At 31.5% G+C, this 18,675-nt stretch overlaps 1 protein-coding gene across 2 annotated transcripts in view; it reads right to left on the bottom strand.

Annotated features, from left to right (window-relative positions):
• Positions 1–15,626, bottom strand: part of LOC126828064 (arginine-glutamic acid dipeptide repeats protein) — a 77,095-nt gene extending 61,469 nt beyond the window's left edge. Inside the window, exons 1-3 of one of the 2 annotated variants that reach the window (XM_056102124.1) lie at positions 14,441–15,626; positions 12,634–12,704; positions 8,858–8,963 (exon numbers count right to left, since the gene is read on the bottom strand). In XM_056102124.1, coding sequence (XP_055958099.1) covers positions 8,858–8,963; positions 12,634–12,704; positions 14,441–14,702 — 439 coding nt within the window. In that variant the 5' untranslated portion in view covers positions 14,703–15,626. The remainder of the gene's footprint in view (positions 1–8,857; positions 8,964–12,633; positions 12,705–14,440) is intronic. The other variant, XM_056102123.1, reaches the window with a different exon arrangement.
• Between the last annotated feature and the right edge of the window lie 3,049 nt (positions 15,627–18,675).

Here is an 18,675-nt window from a genome sequence, read left to right on the forward strand (position 1 = left end):
ATCCAATACATACCAACCTGTAGTTCTAAGCTAAATCACTTGTACAGAAGTAGACTGAATGTTGGGCCACATTACTGCACATCATTAATCAATATAAAGCAAAAAAAATATCGGATACTATCAGAAAATCTAAACTCAGTCTTGGTTTGAATAGGGGGAATAACTCCATTTAGCGCCTTATAGGAGGCAGACCACCATTAATTTCCCCATTGACTTCAATGTTAATTCTGGCCTCTTTGCCCACCTCCAACTTTTCCCCAAATTTTCGTTGGGCTGAATGCTTTTCACTACAGACAGAGGAACAAATGGTCATGTCTTTGCACTAAAATTTGTATGAGGTTGACCACCAAAATTTTGAGATACACAAACTTGAAGAAGCATACTAAAAACATGTAACTAGTTGCCGTACATATCGCCGTAGCTAACCTGATAACCCTCTTATCCTTCCGCCTCAAAATTATGAATATTTACCAAAACCTGGCAGAAAATGTTAATTCAAACCCTCTTCGTCCATTCTAGACCAAAAAATCAACACAAATGGGCATGCAAAAGGGGAGAAAAGAGAAAGAGAGAGAATTGCTATAAATAGACGAACTACAATTTGTGGGTACCGAGATGATGAAATTTAATGGTGGTCTGCCTCCTATATGGTTTTATAAGTTCATATATCATCAAAATTCTTTTCTTTATAGCTTCACATTTATTTTTGCAAAATTATTATAATACAGAATCAGAAAAAAATAATTACTGCAGAAATGGTGACCCTTTAAAGTTATGTAGTGTTTTGTATACCGGATTGCAGCTCAGGTCCATGGGCCTTTTGTTCTAGAATTGAAGATTCTTTCTTAATTTTGTCGAAATGTGAGTTCTGCGAAAAGATTTAAAGAATTTCAGACAAGTCACATCAAAAATATTCAAAATATTGGAATATTTTTCAAAAATTGACTTTCTTTTACCTTTTTCTACAAAATGGTCCATTTTTGACACTTTGTATGCCTCAAAATGCTAATATTTCCCTATTTCTGGGAAAGTCTGAGATGAAAAGCATTTATTTCTAGAAACCTTGGCCGGTATACAGGAAGACAAGCTGCAAATTTGTTGCATTGAAGGTAACTGTAAGGAACTATAGTGAAACCTGTAAGCCCACCCCCTAAAAATGTTGGTGTGGTAACAAATCCCACTTGTGTCCACATAAGTAATACTGTTGATGGAATATGGCTAAAAGCCATGTTCTTCTATCCCTGGCTTATATACATACATACAAACACAGTTTGTTATACGAAGTATGAATTATTTATTAAAATATGGATTGATAAATGTAAAATAAATGCTGTATTTAGGTGACAACCAGCCACTCTAATAAAAGGGTCGCAAAGCACTATTTTTTTTTAAAAAATGGGAATATTTCAGTTTTTAAAATACTTTAACAATCAGAGGTATCCTTGAAATTACATAGTGTAAATATTATGTGGAAGCAAGTTGTTTTAATCTTTACATCAATGTCCTGACAAAATGAGATGGAAAAAGGGAGTTCTGACATAATTCAAAGCATAAAAGGGGTATGAAAAGGCTATTAATTAATATTTTATTGCCCTGTAAGTGCCACATTTTCAAAGATCACCACAAATAATAGATTTACATTCAAAATGTAAAACATTAAGCTGCAAAAAACACATCTACAACATATCCATTTTGGGGTGTGGACTCATTTGGAAGAAATGTCATAGGATTACATGTTTGACCATAAACAAAAAGTCTTAGAAATCCTTGAAATCTTATATGTAACTATTTGTTTGTGTCAAATAAAATGCTCGGTTACAATTCAAGCACAAAATCAGATTACTGCTAATTTGGAGTCAACAAATGTTCAATTGAATATCCAAATATCATCTTCAAGAAAAGGGGTGGGGTGGGGAGGGTGAGCCAGTCTAAATGAAATGAAGACAGATAAATTTCCCTGCAAACACATAGATTTTACTTTCTCGAGAAGGGAAATGCAACAATTTCAGGTTTTGAAAGATTAAAATTGTGTTAAGCCTGAGGAAAACAGCAGCAAAATGCAGTTCACTCATGTTTTGAAAATTCTTACACACCTAAGCAGAACATAATTAGACTAAATTTCTTAATTTTTAAATTTTTGACAAACACATGAATACTTTTTCAATATCTGACAAACACATGGATCCTTGCCAAGTTATTTAACAATGAAAATAAAGACATGCAAGACATTTTGGTTCATTTTACAACAGATGAATAATTAAAATTTTGACAGCAATATTGGGGGTAATCTGAAGAATTTCAGACAATTTATCATGATTTTTAGGCAAAATTGAGTGAAATTATGATACTTTCTTCCCGTCTAACAATTATAATGCAGAAAAAGTAAAAATCATACATTAAAATATTTTCCACTAATTTTGAAAAGTAAATAAACACTGAAAATCACAAAATTTTGACTAAAATCAAAATTTCCCCTCCCAAATTTGTCAAATATTTTTGAAATTTTACCATTTCACATTTTTTTACCATCAAAATGCCATATATCACATTTTCTGACAATTTGGAGATCATATCATCAAATTTAGGCCTTTCATCCACTGTCAGGTTGTTTTCATATAGGAGGCAGACCACCATTAATTTCCCCATTGACTTCAATGTTAATTCTGGCCTCTTTGCCCACCTCCAACTTTTCCCCAAATTTTCGTTGGGCTGAATGCTTTTCACTACAGACAGAGGAACAAATGGTCATGTCTTTGCACTAAAATTTGTATGAGGTTGACCACCAAAATTTTGAGATACACAAACTTGAAGAAGCATACTAAAAACATGTAACTAGTTGCCGTACATATCGCCGTAGCTAACCTGATAACCCTCTTATCCTTCCGCCTCAAAATCATGAATATTTACCAAAACCTGGCAGAAAATGTTAATTCAAACCCTCTTCGTCCATTCTAGACCAAAAAATCAACACAAATGGGCATGCAAAAGGGGAGAAAAGAGAGAGAGAGAGAATTGCTATAAATAGACGAACTACAATTCGTGGGTACCGAGATGATGAAATTTAATGGTGGTCTGCCTCCTTATTCAAGAGACTTCAATTCAGAAATGATTTCTGCCATTGGGTGGAAATTACGAACAAAAAAGGGTTAAAAATTGCTAAAACTTGTTCACTTAAAACTCCAAATTTTAGTTCGAACATAATATTGACCAATTACCCATGTTGAAACCGATTAACGGATAATCACTAAATCTTTTTTTTTTTAACTAATTCAAGGTTATAGTTATAAGCTCATTATTTCTTAAAATTTATATACATACCTGTATCAAATGAACACTTATTACCTCAAATCTAAATGCAGTACTGAAATTTCTAACTTTTGAGATTTGAGTTGAGCAGCATTAATTAGTAAGCAGTCTACATATATATGACTATTTCAACAGCTGTTATTTGAAATCAATATCTATACAATATACAGTATATACACGCAACAACAACTACCAATAACTAACCATGGCAATTATTTATAATAAAATCTACAACATTGTGACAATAAATTACTCTAAATTATGCATGGGTCAATCAATATTACACCATTATGTGTTAAATAGCAAATCAACACAGTATAAAATTTTGAGGAGAGAAAATAATGCGACTTCAATTTAGCTACATGTAATACTTGAGATGAAAATGGGGCATAACATGAACTTGTGACTTACTCACTCTGGGACTAACATATGGTGTATATTACAATAATTTGTTTATATGTACATGTACATGTATGTCATGCTAGAATAACTGTTCAAATATCTAATCACCAGAAAGGATAGCCCGGTATTCAGTGGTGCAAACCTCACCTCACAAACTCCTTGATCCAAACACCTACTCAAACTCTGATATTTGGAGAAAATGACGATGGTTCTTTACATGTACTTTACATTTATGACTGTATGAGAGAAGAATATTTCACGATGCTCTTCTTCTATTTTTTTTTTTTTTTTATAGTTTAATAGATGAAAATTTTCCAAACAAAATTTAACCATATCAAATTCCGTAAATTATTTAATAAGGAAAAACAAATCAAGCTCATTTTAATCAATCATTTTACCCTTTTGCTAAGAAGATATAAAACTGGACAATGAAATGAAGTAATACAATGTCTTCCAGCCATGCAATAACTATCTATTATATACTGTCTGTTAGATGAGAAGAGGGTATTGTGTTTATAAAAGGTTTTTATCACGAGACGAGCGGAGATGAATAGAAAGTAAGAGTTGTTATGTGGTATTAATTTGTAGTTTAAATGACAACAGAAGCTCCGTGAGGATGGTGTTCCTTTTTAGATCTTACTCTTCTACGATCAATACTAGAATATGAGTATGTTAGCTATTAGCTGCTTTCTATTACACAGTGATTCTAATTGACCCCAAAATACATGTATTTATGTTACATCATGTTTTATACTAGAAATAAAATCATTTTTAATGACTAGTCTGAATTTTTTTGTAGATAGATCACCTTAAAATATAATATCTGCTCCGAAAGACAGAATATCACACAAACAGAACAACAGTATCAGAATACATTGAATTTACAGCTGAATAGAAAGCTTTGAACTAGAATGGTTTGTAACTGGCATGGAAGATCTCTCTAATAGATAAACCAAGTGACAAGGTAGAGTAAGAGTAAGCATCCCCTGTCTTGTGCATATTACCAGCAGAGCTACATATATAAGTAGCTATGAGGCCAAAACAAGTCAAGAGTTAGAAAGGCAAGAATGTCTCAAGAAAATTAGAAAGCATGATTTGGTAAGGTTATAATTGTATAATTACAATAAAGAACACATTCAAAGAGAAAACTACAAATTGTTACTACAGGTCTTATGCACCAAGTAAAATGTGCCATCTTGAAGGGAGACCTTCAAGTTTCAGGGATAATAATTACTTATAAAGTAATGGATGTCACTGTATCTTAATAATCTTCCTTTTTTCCAACTAGCTGAACAATTCCAACCAGCTTAAACAAAAAATCTCATTATTTTTTACTTAAAGACCATGTGCAAAATTGCAGAGAAAAGGTCAATAACTATGTTTAAACTGTAGTGCAACTCTCAATTTCAATAGAATTCCTCCTAGTTGAAAAGTCACAGGAAATTTGATGGGGCAGTTCACAAGAATTGAGGAAAGAGAGAGAGAGTGAAATGGGGTATAACGTCCACTCTAAACAAACTAACACATGGACTAACACATGGTTCAATTTCATTTCTATAAGTCGCTTGCGCGTAGGGGTCTTTAGCAGTGGGAGGAAATCGGAGGACCCGGAGAAAATCCATGAGGGTGGGGCTGACCTTAAAAATATCTTTGTTTCGCCTAACGCGACCGACTAACTAAAACCACCCCCGACTTAAATTATTTTATTGCACTTTTCCGCGATCTTTTTATTTTATTTTGTGTGTCAACCTGAAATATATCACGAGAGTTATTTCCCTTTACTATGGCTATGGTTTGATTCATTATTGAAACTGGTTGATCAAGACGAAAGCGTCATAGGTGTCGCTTCTCAACAAAATGGTTGCAGACGAAAGCACGTCCATTCCCACGAAATGATTCTGCCTCTATGTCTGTGGGGCGTCGTTTTAAACATGACGACGATATTTTCAATATCCGTTTTCGAGAAAAATAAAGGCACAACCCGCACGATCGTTAAAAACGTGTTGAGGGAGTTTCAAACGTGAGTTTGTCGCAATTTGTGTGCGAGTCGTGCATCAAGAAAAATCCCGATGTCATTGATTTGTTTGCCAATAAAAGAAGACGAATGTTTGCACCCGGAAAATTATCAAGCTGTCAAATTAGCTCTTAAAAAAGAAAATCTGAAAAAAAACCCGACCTACCGACCCTTCTCCTCGATTGTGGGTCGGGTTTGGTGAAACAAAGATATTTTTAAGGTCAGCCTGGGCAGGCGACCCTACGTACGTATAATTATACGTAATTTAAACATATTATAGCTTTTGCCAACTACCACATATCTCCAAAGGTCTAGGACTAGCACAGATTTCCAAAGTTCAAGGTATAGCACAGATCTCCAAAGTTCTAGTACTAGCACAGATCTCAAGTTCTAGGAATAACACAGGTATATCAAAGGTTCTAAAACTGGCACAGCTCACCAAGGTTCTAGGAACAGCACAGATTTATTAAGTTCTATGAATAGCATAGCTCTCCCAAAGTTTTGGGGCCTCTTTGAAATTTTTTATAAAAATAAACCGAATTTCTTTATACAAATTTAAATTTCAATTAAAATGGTATATACATGTATATTGGCTTAGTTTAACCGATATCATCAATAAAAGAAATTAACTACTATACCAAGAATTATATAACTTACCATTCAATGCTACAACCTAATAACAGAATCACCCTTCACCTATAAAACCTTGTGGCCACTTAACGTGAATTAGTCATCCTCAATTCCCACTCAATAAATGAACCAATGTGATATTGTAATAATCCATTAATGGACTGTGTTATCTCCCTTTACAGAGTGATGGCACAAGATAGAACAGTCGACAGCTGATACCCGTAAAAAATTCCCATCCATTGATTTTCAAAAATCTATAATTTTTAGTACATGTCCGAAAAGAAAAAGATTTTAAGCCACGCAGATGCAGAGCTACTTGAGCCATAAGCAGTATAAATTGTAATTCAATTGAATGAAAATAAGTTTTAAATGTATCGTAATATCTCAATGGCACCAAATATTCAGTGATTATAGTAAACCCACATATCGAACATCCTTATTTCACACCATGTGAAACAAAATCTTCCCATTAATAATATTCAGATAACACAGTTTAAGCTGGTTTAATATTGTTGGTGATTCTTGGCACAGCTTAAATATTTAGTATTAACATTTAGATCTGCAATTTCATTAGTCTTGTTAATAGAATAAGCAGGAGAACCATGAGTAGAGTGGTTTAACCAAGGGCATTTAACATATTTTGCACTCATAAATATTTGCAAATGATGCTATTCAAGGCACTTAAAATGGTTACATGTCCCTAAATGCAACATGACTGTTTATTTAGTGATTATATATAACGATGTATGCGGGGAAATTAAGGCTTACTGATTATATATATTTAAATATTGTAGCATAATTAACGAAACTGGTATATTTGGAGATATTTTTTTATCGCGGGAAATATCTAACCATTTGTTGCTGAGAAACTTACATAATAACTTATCATGGTTTTCAGAACTTCAGTGGTCATCAAAATCCTTCGCTACAAATAGGCTATTGCTTAGATTTTCAAACATCTAGGGCAATTTCGAATATTACATTACATGTAATTATATTTATTTTCTTTTTCAAAGTTCTGATTCCACTATAAGTACATGTAAAATTGTAACTATAAGGTGGCAAATTTTTATTTCATTTTTTAACGATGTTCACTCATAGGACTCTCTAGAATGTTACAATTCTCTGAAAGTTTACATCGGCCATTATTTATTTTTAGAAATAGATCAGAAAACAAAAATCATCGGCCATCATCATTATTAGATTTGTATATAATATGGGTGTAGCCAGTGGACTTCAACATCAGAACTAGAATGAAGTCCCCAGTGTACGGGGGAAGTCAATAGATTATTTCAATCTTTCCCCCAGATCAATGATGATAAAATCATCTTCAAACTGAAGTAAAGTAATGAGACAAAGATATCAGTCTATAGTTGAACTTATCTCCTCTTTACAGGTTTAACCATAAAAAACCAGAGACAGATCTAGAGAGAAAATCAATACAACACCTCAAAACAGCCTTGTGTACACTGTATCTTTCTTTATAATCATTGTCAAGTAAGCTTAAACATCCCATAAAACGAACCTCAATTATCAAGACATGAAAACCAACATCACCACTATAGGGTAGTTAAAAATCATGTCTATACATGAAGTTCTAGTGTTTAAATGTATATACATGCATTAATGATGTTTGTAATATATTTGTAATGGGACTCAAATCCTTTTTAGATTGAAGATAATCAATCCATTTTTCTGATGAAATGGGGTATAACATTATATTTATCTGCACCATCAGGGCTATGAAGTCAGACAAATGCCATGCTGTGTGTTCTGAATGAGAGAAATTTTGCCAGGACAGCAGCAACTGTCAAGGGTTCTTTTACATGAACAGCAATGTTTTACACTGGACTTTGTGACCATCTATCATTAATTAAGTGAAATAGTAACCTATATATATATATATTCAAACATGCATTAATGAAACATTGTTTATACAATTATATATATTATAACCGTGCAGGTTATAGTAGTTACATGTTATAATTTAAATCTTGAATATTTAAGATAATGCATTATTAATTTTAAAAGTGAAAGCCTTCAAATTGAATTTATTTAAACTCTCGGGACAATAACTATTCTATTCCTTTAAAACATTAATTGTATGTGTTAGGTGTCTTTAGCAGTGGGAGAAAACCGGAGGACCTGGAGAAAATCCACGAGGTTGGACAGGCGATCCTAATCCTTGTCACGAACAACAGGGGAATCGAAACTACGCTATTTGACTCAATGACAGCCTTTTTGATATTGTGCGCACATGCTAACCATTCGACCATCCAACCACCCTTATAATTTTCTGCATGGAAATTTGTAAAAACATCTGAATCTGATTTAGGTGAAGATTCTTGCAGACCTAAAACATCTGTATTCTTGTTGATATTGGTGAATTGTTATTGTGGTCCTGATTTTTAAACAATACTCACTTTACTTAATGTCCACGTATGTGTTTTAGTGTCTTGAAAAAAAGACAGAAAAAGGTAAAAAATAAAACGAATATGTACTCACTGTTTTCGGTCGTTCGATCTTGTACTAGGAGGGTATAAACACTGAATGGAACCTCGGAATGTCGAAAATACCATTTTATATCCACTACTAAAGTATCTCTCTTTGTCTAAAATTTAGAACAACCAAATTCAAGTGAAAAGACAATTCATCATATGATATCGGAATGGTGCAATCAATGAAAGGGATCTGATATATACATGCAACCACATATTATTAAATTAATTTTCCAACTGCATTAAGGAAATACTCCACCCCATCCGACCAACACTGTTCCATCCATTTGGATTGTTGGGCATTTTTTTTCTCAGAGCAAGTATAATACTGTACAGATACTATGAAATTCAGTAACAGGCTAAAAAATAAATCACTTGTAGTAATGTGATCAACGATCATGCATTGGACTAAAATGTATTTCTAATGTAATATTTATGAAAATAAATTGAGTCTACATGTATATTAATTACTTCATTCCCTATACAATGACAAGATAAAGGTTACAGTTTACTCGTAGTTTAATTATACAACCTTCACAATTTCCAAGGTGATCATTGCATATCAATTTTTCGAAAATATACAATCAAATTTATATGTATAAGATTTCACGAAATTGGTCCCAAATTATAGTAGTCCACAAGAAAGAGCCTACACATGTGTAAAATTGCGCTTTGATGCTACTTAGTTCAATTCTACTTTTGATAACATGCATGATGACTGCATGCTGTGAAAATCTAGCAAGTCATATATTTAAACACTGTGATTACTGTTGTTGAGACTGTAAAATATGATCATAATAAGTCATCATAAATATATCAACTTGAATATCTAGATGAACCTGTACTATGTATTTAATATATGATAGGCCTCTATACCCCCCTCAGGTTTTGTTTACATATAATTCATTCCCTTCAAGCTATTCATTCAACATCATCAGTCTTAACACCACTAAAAGGATACACAATGTGTGCTGATCGTTAGCGGCAAATTAACAGCACAAATTTATCAGTGTTAGTGATAATATGGTTATTTCTCCATTATTTGGTTGGTGAATTATCCTTCTTGAAATCAATAAAGTTACCACCATCTGTCAGTTCGCAAACTTATGATACTGACAGTTTTTCTCCACTCAAGTATTTATTCAGTTAGCTTTGTGACAGTATTCCTATATATACATCATTATTAGTCGAAAAAACTAATGTAAATTTTTATCATTCATAAACGTTATTAAATCATTCTATCTTGTTGGTTATAAACCATTGCCTTTTTTTTACTCAATCAAATACTCTATGACAGTATCTTTTAAACTTTAACTTTAGATTTTGTGTGTATGTTGCATAACACTAAAATAATAACACTTAAAGAGCAGATACATAAATGCCTAAAAATGTTACTTGTACTTGCTTGAAAGTTTTGTGTCTTGATTCATCCAAAACAAATTTCATCTTACATGCAATCAACTAATAATTCACCGAGATAAATTTACATGTATATTCACTCAAACTAGAAAAAATTGATCTGAGAAATCAATTTTTCCAGTTTCCTAAATCTCTCTAAATTTTGCACATGCATCATATGATGCACCATCACAGAGACCAAATCTTTATTAAAAGTGTGTAATTCTCTACACCTATATTATACATTTCATTATACAAAATAGCTGGAGATAATGTTTATTTGTTATGGACTGACCAGTTCTTCACTCAACAAGCAGACCATCTCCATGGTATAATTTGTTTTCTTTGAAGTTAGCCAGACAACCTGGTATTGATAGCTAAACAAAAGGACAATTTTTAGATTCTATTTAGAATTGTGTTTGTGTGCTTTAGCTTTTGATAGTCTTTTTGAATCACCTTACTACATGTACATGTACTTTTGACATTAGTATACCAATTTTTTGGCATTTTCCCTTTAAAGCTTACATAGTACGTACTATTACACAGTTAGTGACATTTTATTTCTGAAATATTAATTTGATGATGCTATATTTTATTCTTGTGCCATGCTGTTCAGATAGATATAAAGTCAGTAATACTATATGCATGACATGTATAATACGCCTACAATAATTGGAAATGGGGAGGGTGTGAAATTCTTTTATATGTGTAAATGGTTCCGTAATATAAATACCGTTATATGCTATGGTTAACTTGGCAAGTGGTAAGGGCTTCTTTTCTTCACAAGTTAAAATATGTTTGGTCCTTTTTATAAAAACCTCTATCTTAGTGTAGAGAGGATGAAATGTAATTACATTGTATTACTTGTATATGGTTGGTAGTATAAATGGTTACATGTATGTAATGAATAATGGAAGATTTCAAAAGCAATTATTAATGGAAGTGCAATTAATTAAATTACAATTAAAATAAGTAATGGTCAATAAAAATTATTCAATTCAATTACTTTTCAATTCTATAGTCACAAATCTGATACATTAGGATTCAGGATTAAAAAACAATAGTCTCAAGGAACAATAAAATAACTTTTGAATTTTTATTTTGGACCTCTTTTATGGACATGTAAACTTAAACAAAGAAGAATTCTCAATAGCTGGAGATTATAATAACAGATTAGTACTATTGAGCAATGAGCATTCAATCAATCAATAATTGTCATATTTTTAACTATCTTAACCTCAAGGTGACGTGTGGTTTTCAAGTATCCAATAATTTTCCAGTTACACAATGTTTATAACAATAGACAAACTATTCATATTGATTAAGAATTTTATCAAATAATTTGAAATCAAATGTAGCGAACTTTTTTTTTTCAATTCATTTTTTAAAGCCATACAGTTACAAGAACAGCTTTTGTCACCATGGCCCCAAAAATTTACTTGTGCATATGTTGATACGGCCAGTTCATATAGATTGTAAATTAAAGGACTAATTTTAGTCTAATTTTGCCAAAGAAAAAGTAAGGTTATTTACATAGCCATAAAGAAACAGGTAATTGATTACATTGCTAATATGGGAAAGTAGTTGTAATGATTACATCTATGGTAATGGATGAATCCATGTACATGTACCAGTAATATACACGTAGTGTGGACATTCTGTGCACTGTTAACCTGTGAAAACTTATTATAATTTGAAAATATTATAGTTTCATTCAAATTGATGACAAGGAAGTTGAACACAGGAATAAAATATTTTCCCAATAAAATCATGCAAGACAAAGAAAGTACTGTAATTCTTACAGATATTGATTTTGACCCCTTGAATGAGATCAATGCCAATTTTCACAACAATAACCATAAAGTATATCAGATGGTTCACCTGATACTCCCTGAGTGATTTGATGTTATTAAGTTTGTGTGTTTATGTCAAGGCTGAGATAGAGAAAGAGAGATTGGGAGTTAAATCATTATAAATCTTAGCCTGAGGGTTGGTATATAAAACACTCACTTATTACTAATAAGATAAGAAAATGCTGTTAATACTTGTAAAAACCATTATAATGTATGTGTTTTAAGTGATTTTATTAGAAAATCAAATTATTGTCTTTTAAAGCTCCAATACCTACCTAAAGGGCAGAGAATAATCAAAATATGAAAATAAATATATTGCTGTTCTAGATTCCTTGCTTATGACATATCTGATACTATTTACTGTATCAACAGTGGAACACAAAATCGGTTATATCTTATCATTATTGGTATTATTCATGCACACTCATATTTTTTTTGTATTAGACTCTCATCCCACAAAACTGTAACAATAAATATTTGAGATTTAGGGAGTAGAATGAAAAAAAAAAAAATCAAATAACTCTACACTTACCATACGGAACTGGGTAACAGCACATATAAAGAACGGATTATCAGGTCTTTTATTTTCAATATATACACAATCTGAAAGAAATGTACACATCACTGTTGAAAATAAGATTTCACACAATACAAAATGTTTTTCAACATGGTCCATCTATTTCTAGATTTTAAAAATATACATAATGACGCTACTTGAGTCAAGATTTAATAACTTTTTAGACAACTTTATTCAAACAACATACTAATCTACATGTACAGATTGCACAAACAGCATCACTGGTGGAATCAGAACTAGCAACTGCCAATTGGAATGGTAGTAATTACCGTATCAGTTCATATCAACACACAAAATAACTCCCAAAAATATCACTATTTTTAAGCATGGGGACACAATACATGTAACGTATTGACAGATTTGGTATGACTAATTACATCACTAACATATTCCTTAATTAAAAATAGTGCTTGAATGGCGGCATCTAAAGCGTTCTTCTGAAAGTTGATCTGTTACATGTAGCTGTCATAATTATCTGTTATTAGAACATAAAAACAGAGAGACCATTACCTTAATACATAATTTAATACATGTATTTAAACAGAATATTTTCAGTTAAAAAATGGTGCACCCACTTCCAAAAGACAAAAATATGAGCAGGAGTGACTACTTGTGTGAGCTTACATGTACATGAAGACAGTGTCTGATACTATATATGAGTGAAGAGCTAAATTTCGGTGTACTTTATGTTTATCATTACTGACATTCTAAAATAGGTGATGCACCTTGAAAAAGTGGAATGGTTCATAAGCATATATGCACAAATAGTATGGTGCATGTAACCGAGTAATTCATCCGATTTAATATTCTGGAATGAGAGGGGGTACGGTTTTCAAAATATAGCCAGACAGCAGGTTTGTCTTGAAAAAAATATAGCCATAGGCAGAAGCTTATCAAAATGAAAACGTGGGATGCTGACCAAATTTGATATGGATAACTTCAAGAAAAATTCTAATCTCTATCATTGTCCAAATGCTTCACAACAAATCTGAGACAAAAAAAAAACTGTCAAAAACTGTAGGCTCTATCGTTTTAGCAAGGTTATAGACAAACAGGGGAGGTAACTCTGGTGAGAAAGGTTTCTCCTTTTGACCCCAATGCTTCACACCAAATGTGAAAAATAAAATCTGTTAAAAACTGTAGCCTCTATCGCAAAGGTAATTCCAAAATAAAAGGTTTCAGAGTGCTTAAAAAAAATCTGTTAAAAATTGTAGCAAACATGTATAATGTGTTAACATGCAATTTGACGGACTGACGGACATGAGTGATTACATAATGTGTGACTAATGACATATGAGGGAGAAATGAAGTTTAACAGCAACTCTGAAGAAACGGTTATTTCAGGACTAACAATACATAGCACTTCATTATTTCAACTTCAAAAATACACTTAGTTGTGATATGGGGCCTTTATCAGTGGGGAGAATAGAGAACCTGGACAAAGTAAGCCCATACAGTTAGACAGAAAACTGTATTCCTTGGCACATACCAGGACCGAATCGAAACCACAAAACTTGAATCAATGACAGACCTTATGAACTCCCCCCCAAAGTTATTATACAAGCACACAGTAAGGTCCATGGTGTGACTAGTTGATGTAATAGTATTGGTTTATGGTTTATATGTATCCGTTCAAGCTACTCAAGATAAACTATAAAATAAAGTGTGATTTATTGACATTACAAGTAATCAATATCAATAATTACTTCAAGTCACTTTCCTCTGCTATATCAGATCAATCAAATATTTATTCATGACATACCTTTGACTCTAAATGAAATCCCTTCTTCATTTGTATAAGACGTAATCTGATCCTCGTTCATTGTGATATAACCAGACCCTCGCCCTTTTGTACCTTTTCTCCCAGCAGGAGCCAGTAACACCACCTCTCCAGGCTCCCTGTGAACATCATTAGCTGTTATAGTTGGCAAAATTTTATCCTTTTCTTTCAGCTTTTTATTTTCACGATCTTTACGTTTTTTGATAGGACTGTTTTTCACATTTTCTTTTAATACATTTTCCATTGTTACTTGAATGAAACTGAATGTAAATATTTCTTTAAAAAAATCTTGTAAATTTCACATTTTCACTTGAAATTATTTTCTGTAATTTGAGAATTCCACTAATAAATCTCCATTAAGGTAAATATTTATTACTTGTACAAAATGCCGTTGTCACAGTAATATTCAAACATTTTGTTTCAAATTCAAAGAATGTACAGTCACAATTAATCAAACTGGACACAGATATAGAATGAAATAAAGCAAAATATGCCACCATTGGTCGTTTTCTGTTGTCACAATTTTTATGGCTGTTTCAGTCATACGTCGATATGAAGTGAACAATAACTTAGCTTAATTACCATCACAAGTACTGGCTTTAAAATCCTCTTGACAGACACAACGGAATAAATATCAGTTTCACGCTAATCACAAGGGAAATACTACTTTTATTTAATCACAGGAAAAACACTGCCATTTACTGGCAAGATCCTTTAAGACTAGAACTTAGTATATTAACTGAAGAATGAGTATTAATATTTGTTGTGTTAATAGATAAACCTACTTTGTTTATCACTTTTTGTACAGCTGAATTACTATGGTATATAACCCACAAGGTCTTTCTCAGTAGAATAAGCATCCACACACTAACATAAGCCTACACACATTTGAAATGACAGGAAAGAGTACTGCATCCAGTTGGTAGTTTAGTTATTAGTTAGCTTAGATATATTGTACACACTGAATAATCCTATAAATATGAGATCAAGTAAGGCTCTATATCATAATACAGTAAATCACAAATTTCATTTTAATTAATCACATAATATTCCTGAGGTTAATATCTAAATAAAGTCCTGATTTCCCTTATTGACTTCAATGATAACTGTTTACCCGTTTGATACAAAAATATCTTTAATATAGTTCAGTCTCTTTAAACAGGGCAAAATATATCTGTCAACAATCAAGAAATTGTCTATAGTACTCAGGGTCTTTTTAAAGGGAGAACACTTCAGAAATAGGATCTTTCACAGAAAAGATCTACTAAAACATTATATTGTTTTGATGATATTGTGTTTGCTTATAAGTTATATCATGCTTTAAGTCAAATTTCCACAAATTAATTCTAGTTATTTAAAGATTTTATGTAACAGGAATAATAATAATCGACAACAAATGTTCAATTTCAAATATTGTGTATCGCAAAGATCCAATATCATGAAACCTCTCATCAGGACTAGAAATATATGGCAATCAAAATTCAATGCACCAAACCTTCCTGATTGACTAGAAATGAGCACCAGAGAAATTCTCCACACTTTCTTTGTTAGCACAACTGGTCCAGTTACACTGGGATGGAAGATATAGCTGGTGCATTCTTTAAACCAAATGAACACAGTTTGAGTATAATCATTTCACTGATACACTACACACACTACATATAGATTAAATGGCTGAGATAAACATCATAAGACACTTTGTAGCCAATATGTATTAATGTTGCTTGTTGATCATATCTTTTTCACATAGCAGATTTAATTAAATCTATAGAACTTGTTTTTGTATGAATATCATATATCAGCATTCACATTAATGAATTGGGTAATGATTTCAAATTAATTTTTTGAAAGTAATGTACATATAGATTGTGTTCTTTAAACCACAATTTACAAAAGACAACAACAATTATGTTATGAGGAATGTTGTTCACAGTTTTTCAAAGGTGATAATTAATGATTTTCAAACTATTATTAAGAATAGATTTGGTTGAACTGAGGGCAGTTAGGACAATCGTATAATGACTTCCTTGTTAAACAAATACAATTTATTTGAAAAGGTTTCACAGCCAGAAGATAAGATTTTTATGCACATTCATATCTTAAAGGAAGGAATTAATTTTTGTTGACCTTTTCATGCTTGTTGAAATAAATATATTGATCCCATTAATACTGACAATACATTCTGTCAACTAAAAGATTATTTGTAATTCGTGAGACGTAAACATATATCGACTTTAAATCTAAGCGAATAATCCATGGCATAACACATTTCATTCTCCACTTTATTAGCCAATTCTGCTCCATAAAACAAACTTGATAATCTTGATTTTAATAGAACTGCCATGTGATGAGCTTACATAAAATAAATAAATTATTTATTATCCCTTTCCTTTTCAAATAATAGGAAACATATCATCTATTTCATGACTGGGAGAAGTGAATTAAATTGAAAAGAAGGCACAAGCTTTCATTCAATATACTGTTCTATGATGGAGCTATGTCTATTAATAAAATGTCTGGATACTTTTATATTGATACTATTATTAACATGGTGGTCATGGTTTCACTTCTTTTTTCTTCATTCTATATTTCCAACATTTAAAGACAGCAACATTTTTACATTCACAGATCATATGGTAAACTCATCCTGAAAAAAAAAAGAATAATACAATATTATTAATGGTGGAGATAAAATGATAAAATTTTAGGTTATCTGTAATTCATTTGTAACAAGTTTTGGTGTGATTATCAATAATACCTATAATCTACATGTACATGTAAATGTTTTTTTGCTTCCTTTTAATTAACTGAAACTACTGAATGATAATGAATTGTATTTAGAGATGACAAGTATATTATATCATAATTAAACATTAATCCCAAATGTGCTCTAGAGAAATGAGTATAGAATTATAACTTCAAAAAGACACATTGTAATACTGAATGTAACATCTGGGAAAATTGTTTCAAGCTACAAATCCTTTTAAGCAGTGTGTAATGTACATGTAACTTACTGTATTGAATATACATACAGTACATGTATGTAGATATATGTACATATAATACACAGACACACACGCAGATTACAAGATAATAAACTGAATCACATTATACTAATTCCTGTCATATTATTGATATTTCATGAACATGTATGAACCAACAAGGATTATGTTATTTCAAAATACATGAACCAGGCTTATTGATATAATAGTGTAGTCAACACGAATCTCAAATAGGTATAAGATTAGCACATGTATAAATAGAGCTATAAACTAATTATTTTAAATAGTTTAATTCTTCCATAATAATGAAATCAAGCTGGGTATATCATCGATTTATTTACACAAACTCATATTAGCTGTATAATAAGTAAATAATATTTTAGATGGATTTTGTACATGGTTTAACTGACAGAACAAAGAACACTTATTTAGATGTAAATTTATTCATAAGTGACTAATTTTAATACATATCAATGACATTATCACATCCATGTTTTTCATTGACACATGGTTCCTACATTAATTCACTAGATCTTATATGGTTTTATAGTTGTAGGACCTGACACTACATCCTTGTTGAGAATTTTGATAGTTTCTCATATAATATACATGTAGTAAGTCCACTGTTTATTCACTCACAGTATATTCTATAAATTATAATGTGTCTTTGAGTGCTCATTAGGATTTATCATCTATAGGTAGAGTATCACCATTGTACATGATATAGATAGAGTAGCTAGATAAAAGTTCTTATAATTGAAAACTTTCAGTCAAAATTTAAAGTCTTGGTACCATTTTACAAGGTGTGTGAGTGTAAAATAATTTGTGGGTAATGTGTACTATATCTATTGGTAGTTTGAGATTTGGAGAAATCATTTGAACATAAGTGTCAATGATTCTATGACTGTACCATTAAATTTTATTAAATTGAATGCATGCACATGTATTGCTAATAAAATCAAAAGCTATTATAAAAACAAAACAGAATATTTCTGAGTGCCACATGAGTGGTTATGGTGATCTGTGCTACATGTATTTGAATGTCACACAAAAAAAATAGATTTGTTAAAATGCATTCTTCGATTTAATTGTGATGGAGTTAGCAAAAACATCATCTTTACTCTAAAGTAGGCCTACAGTTTTAATACATAATATAGAGTTGTCTTGCGGTCTACAGTAATCTATTACATTTATTTATACAATGTTCGACCTATA

Source organism: Patella vulgata, chromosome 7 (assembly GCF_932274485.2).
Source record: "Patella vulgata chromosome 7, xgPatVulg1.2, whole genome shotgun sequence".
Classification (NCBI taxonomy): domain Eukaryota; kingdom Metazoa; phylum Mollusca; class Gastropoda; family Patellidae; genus Patella; species Patella vulgata.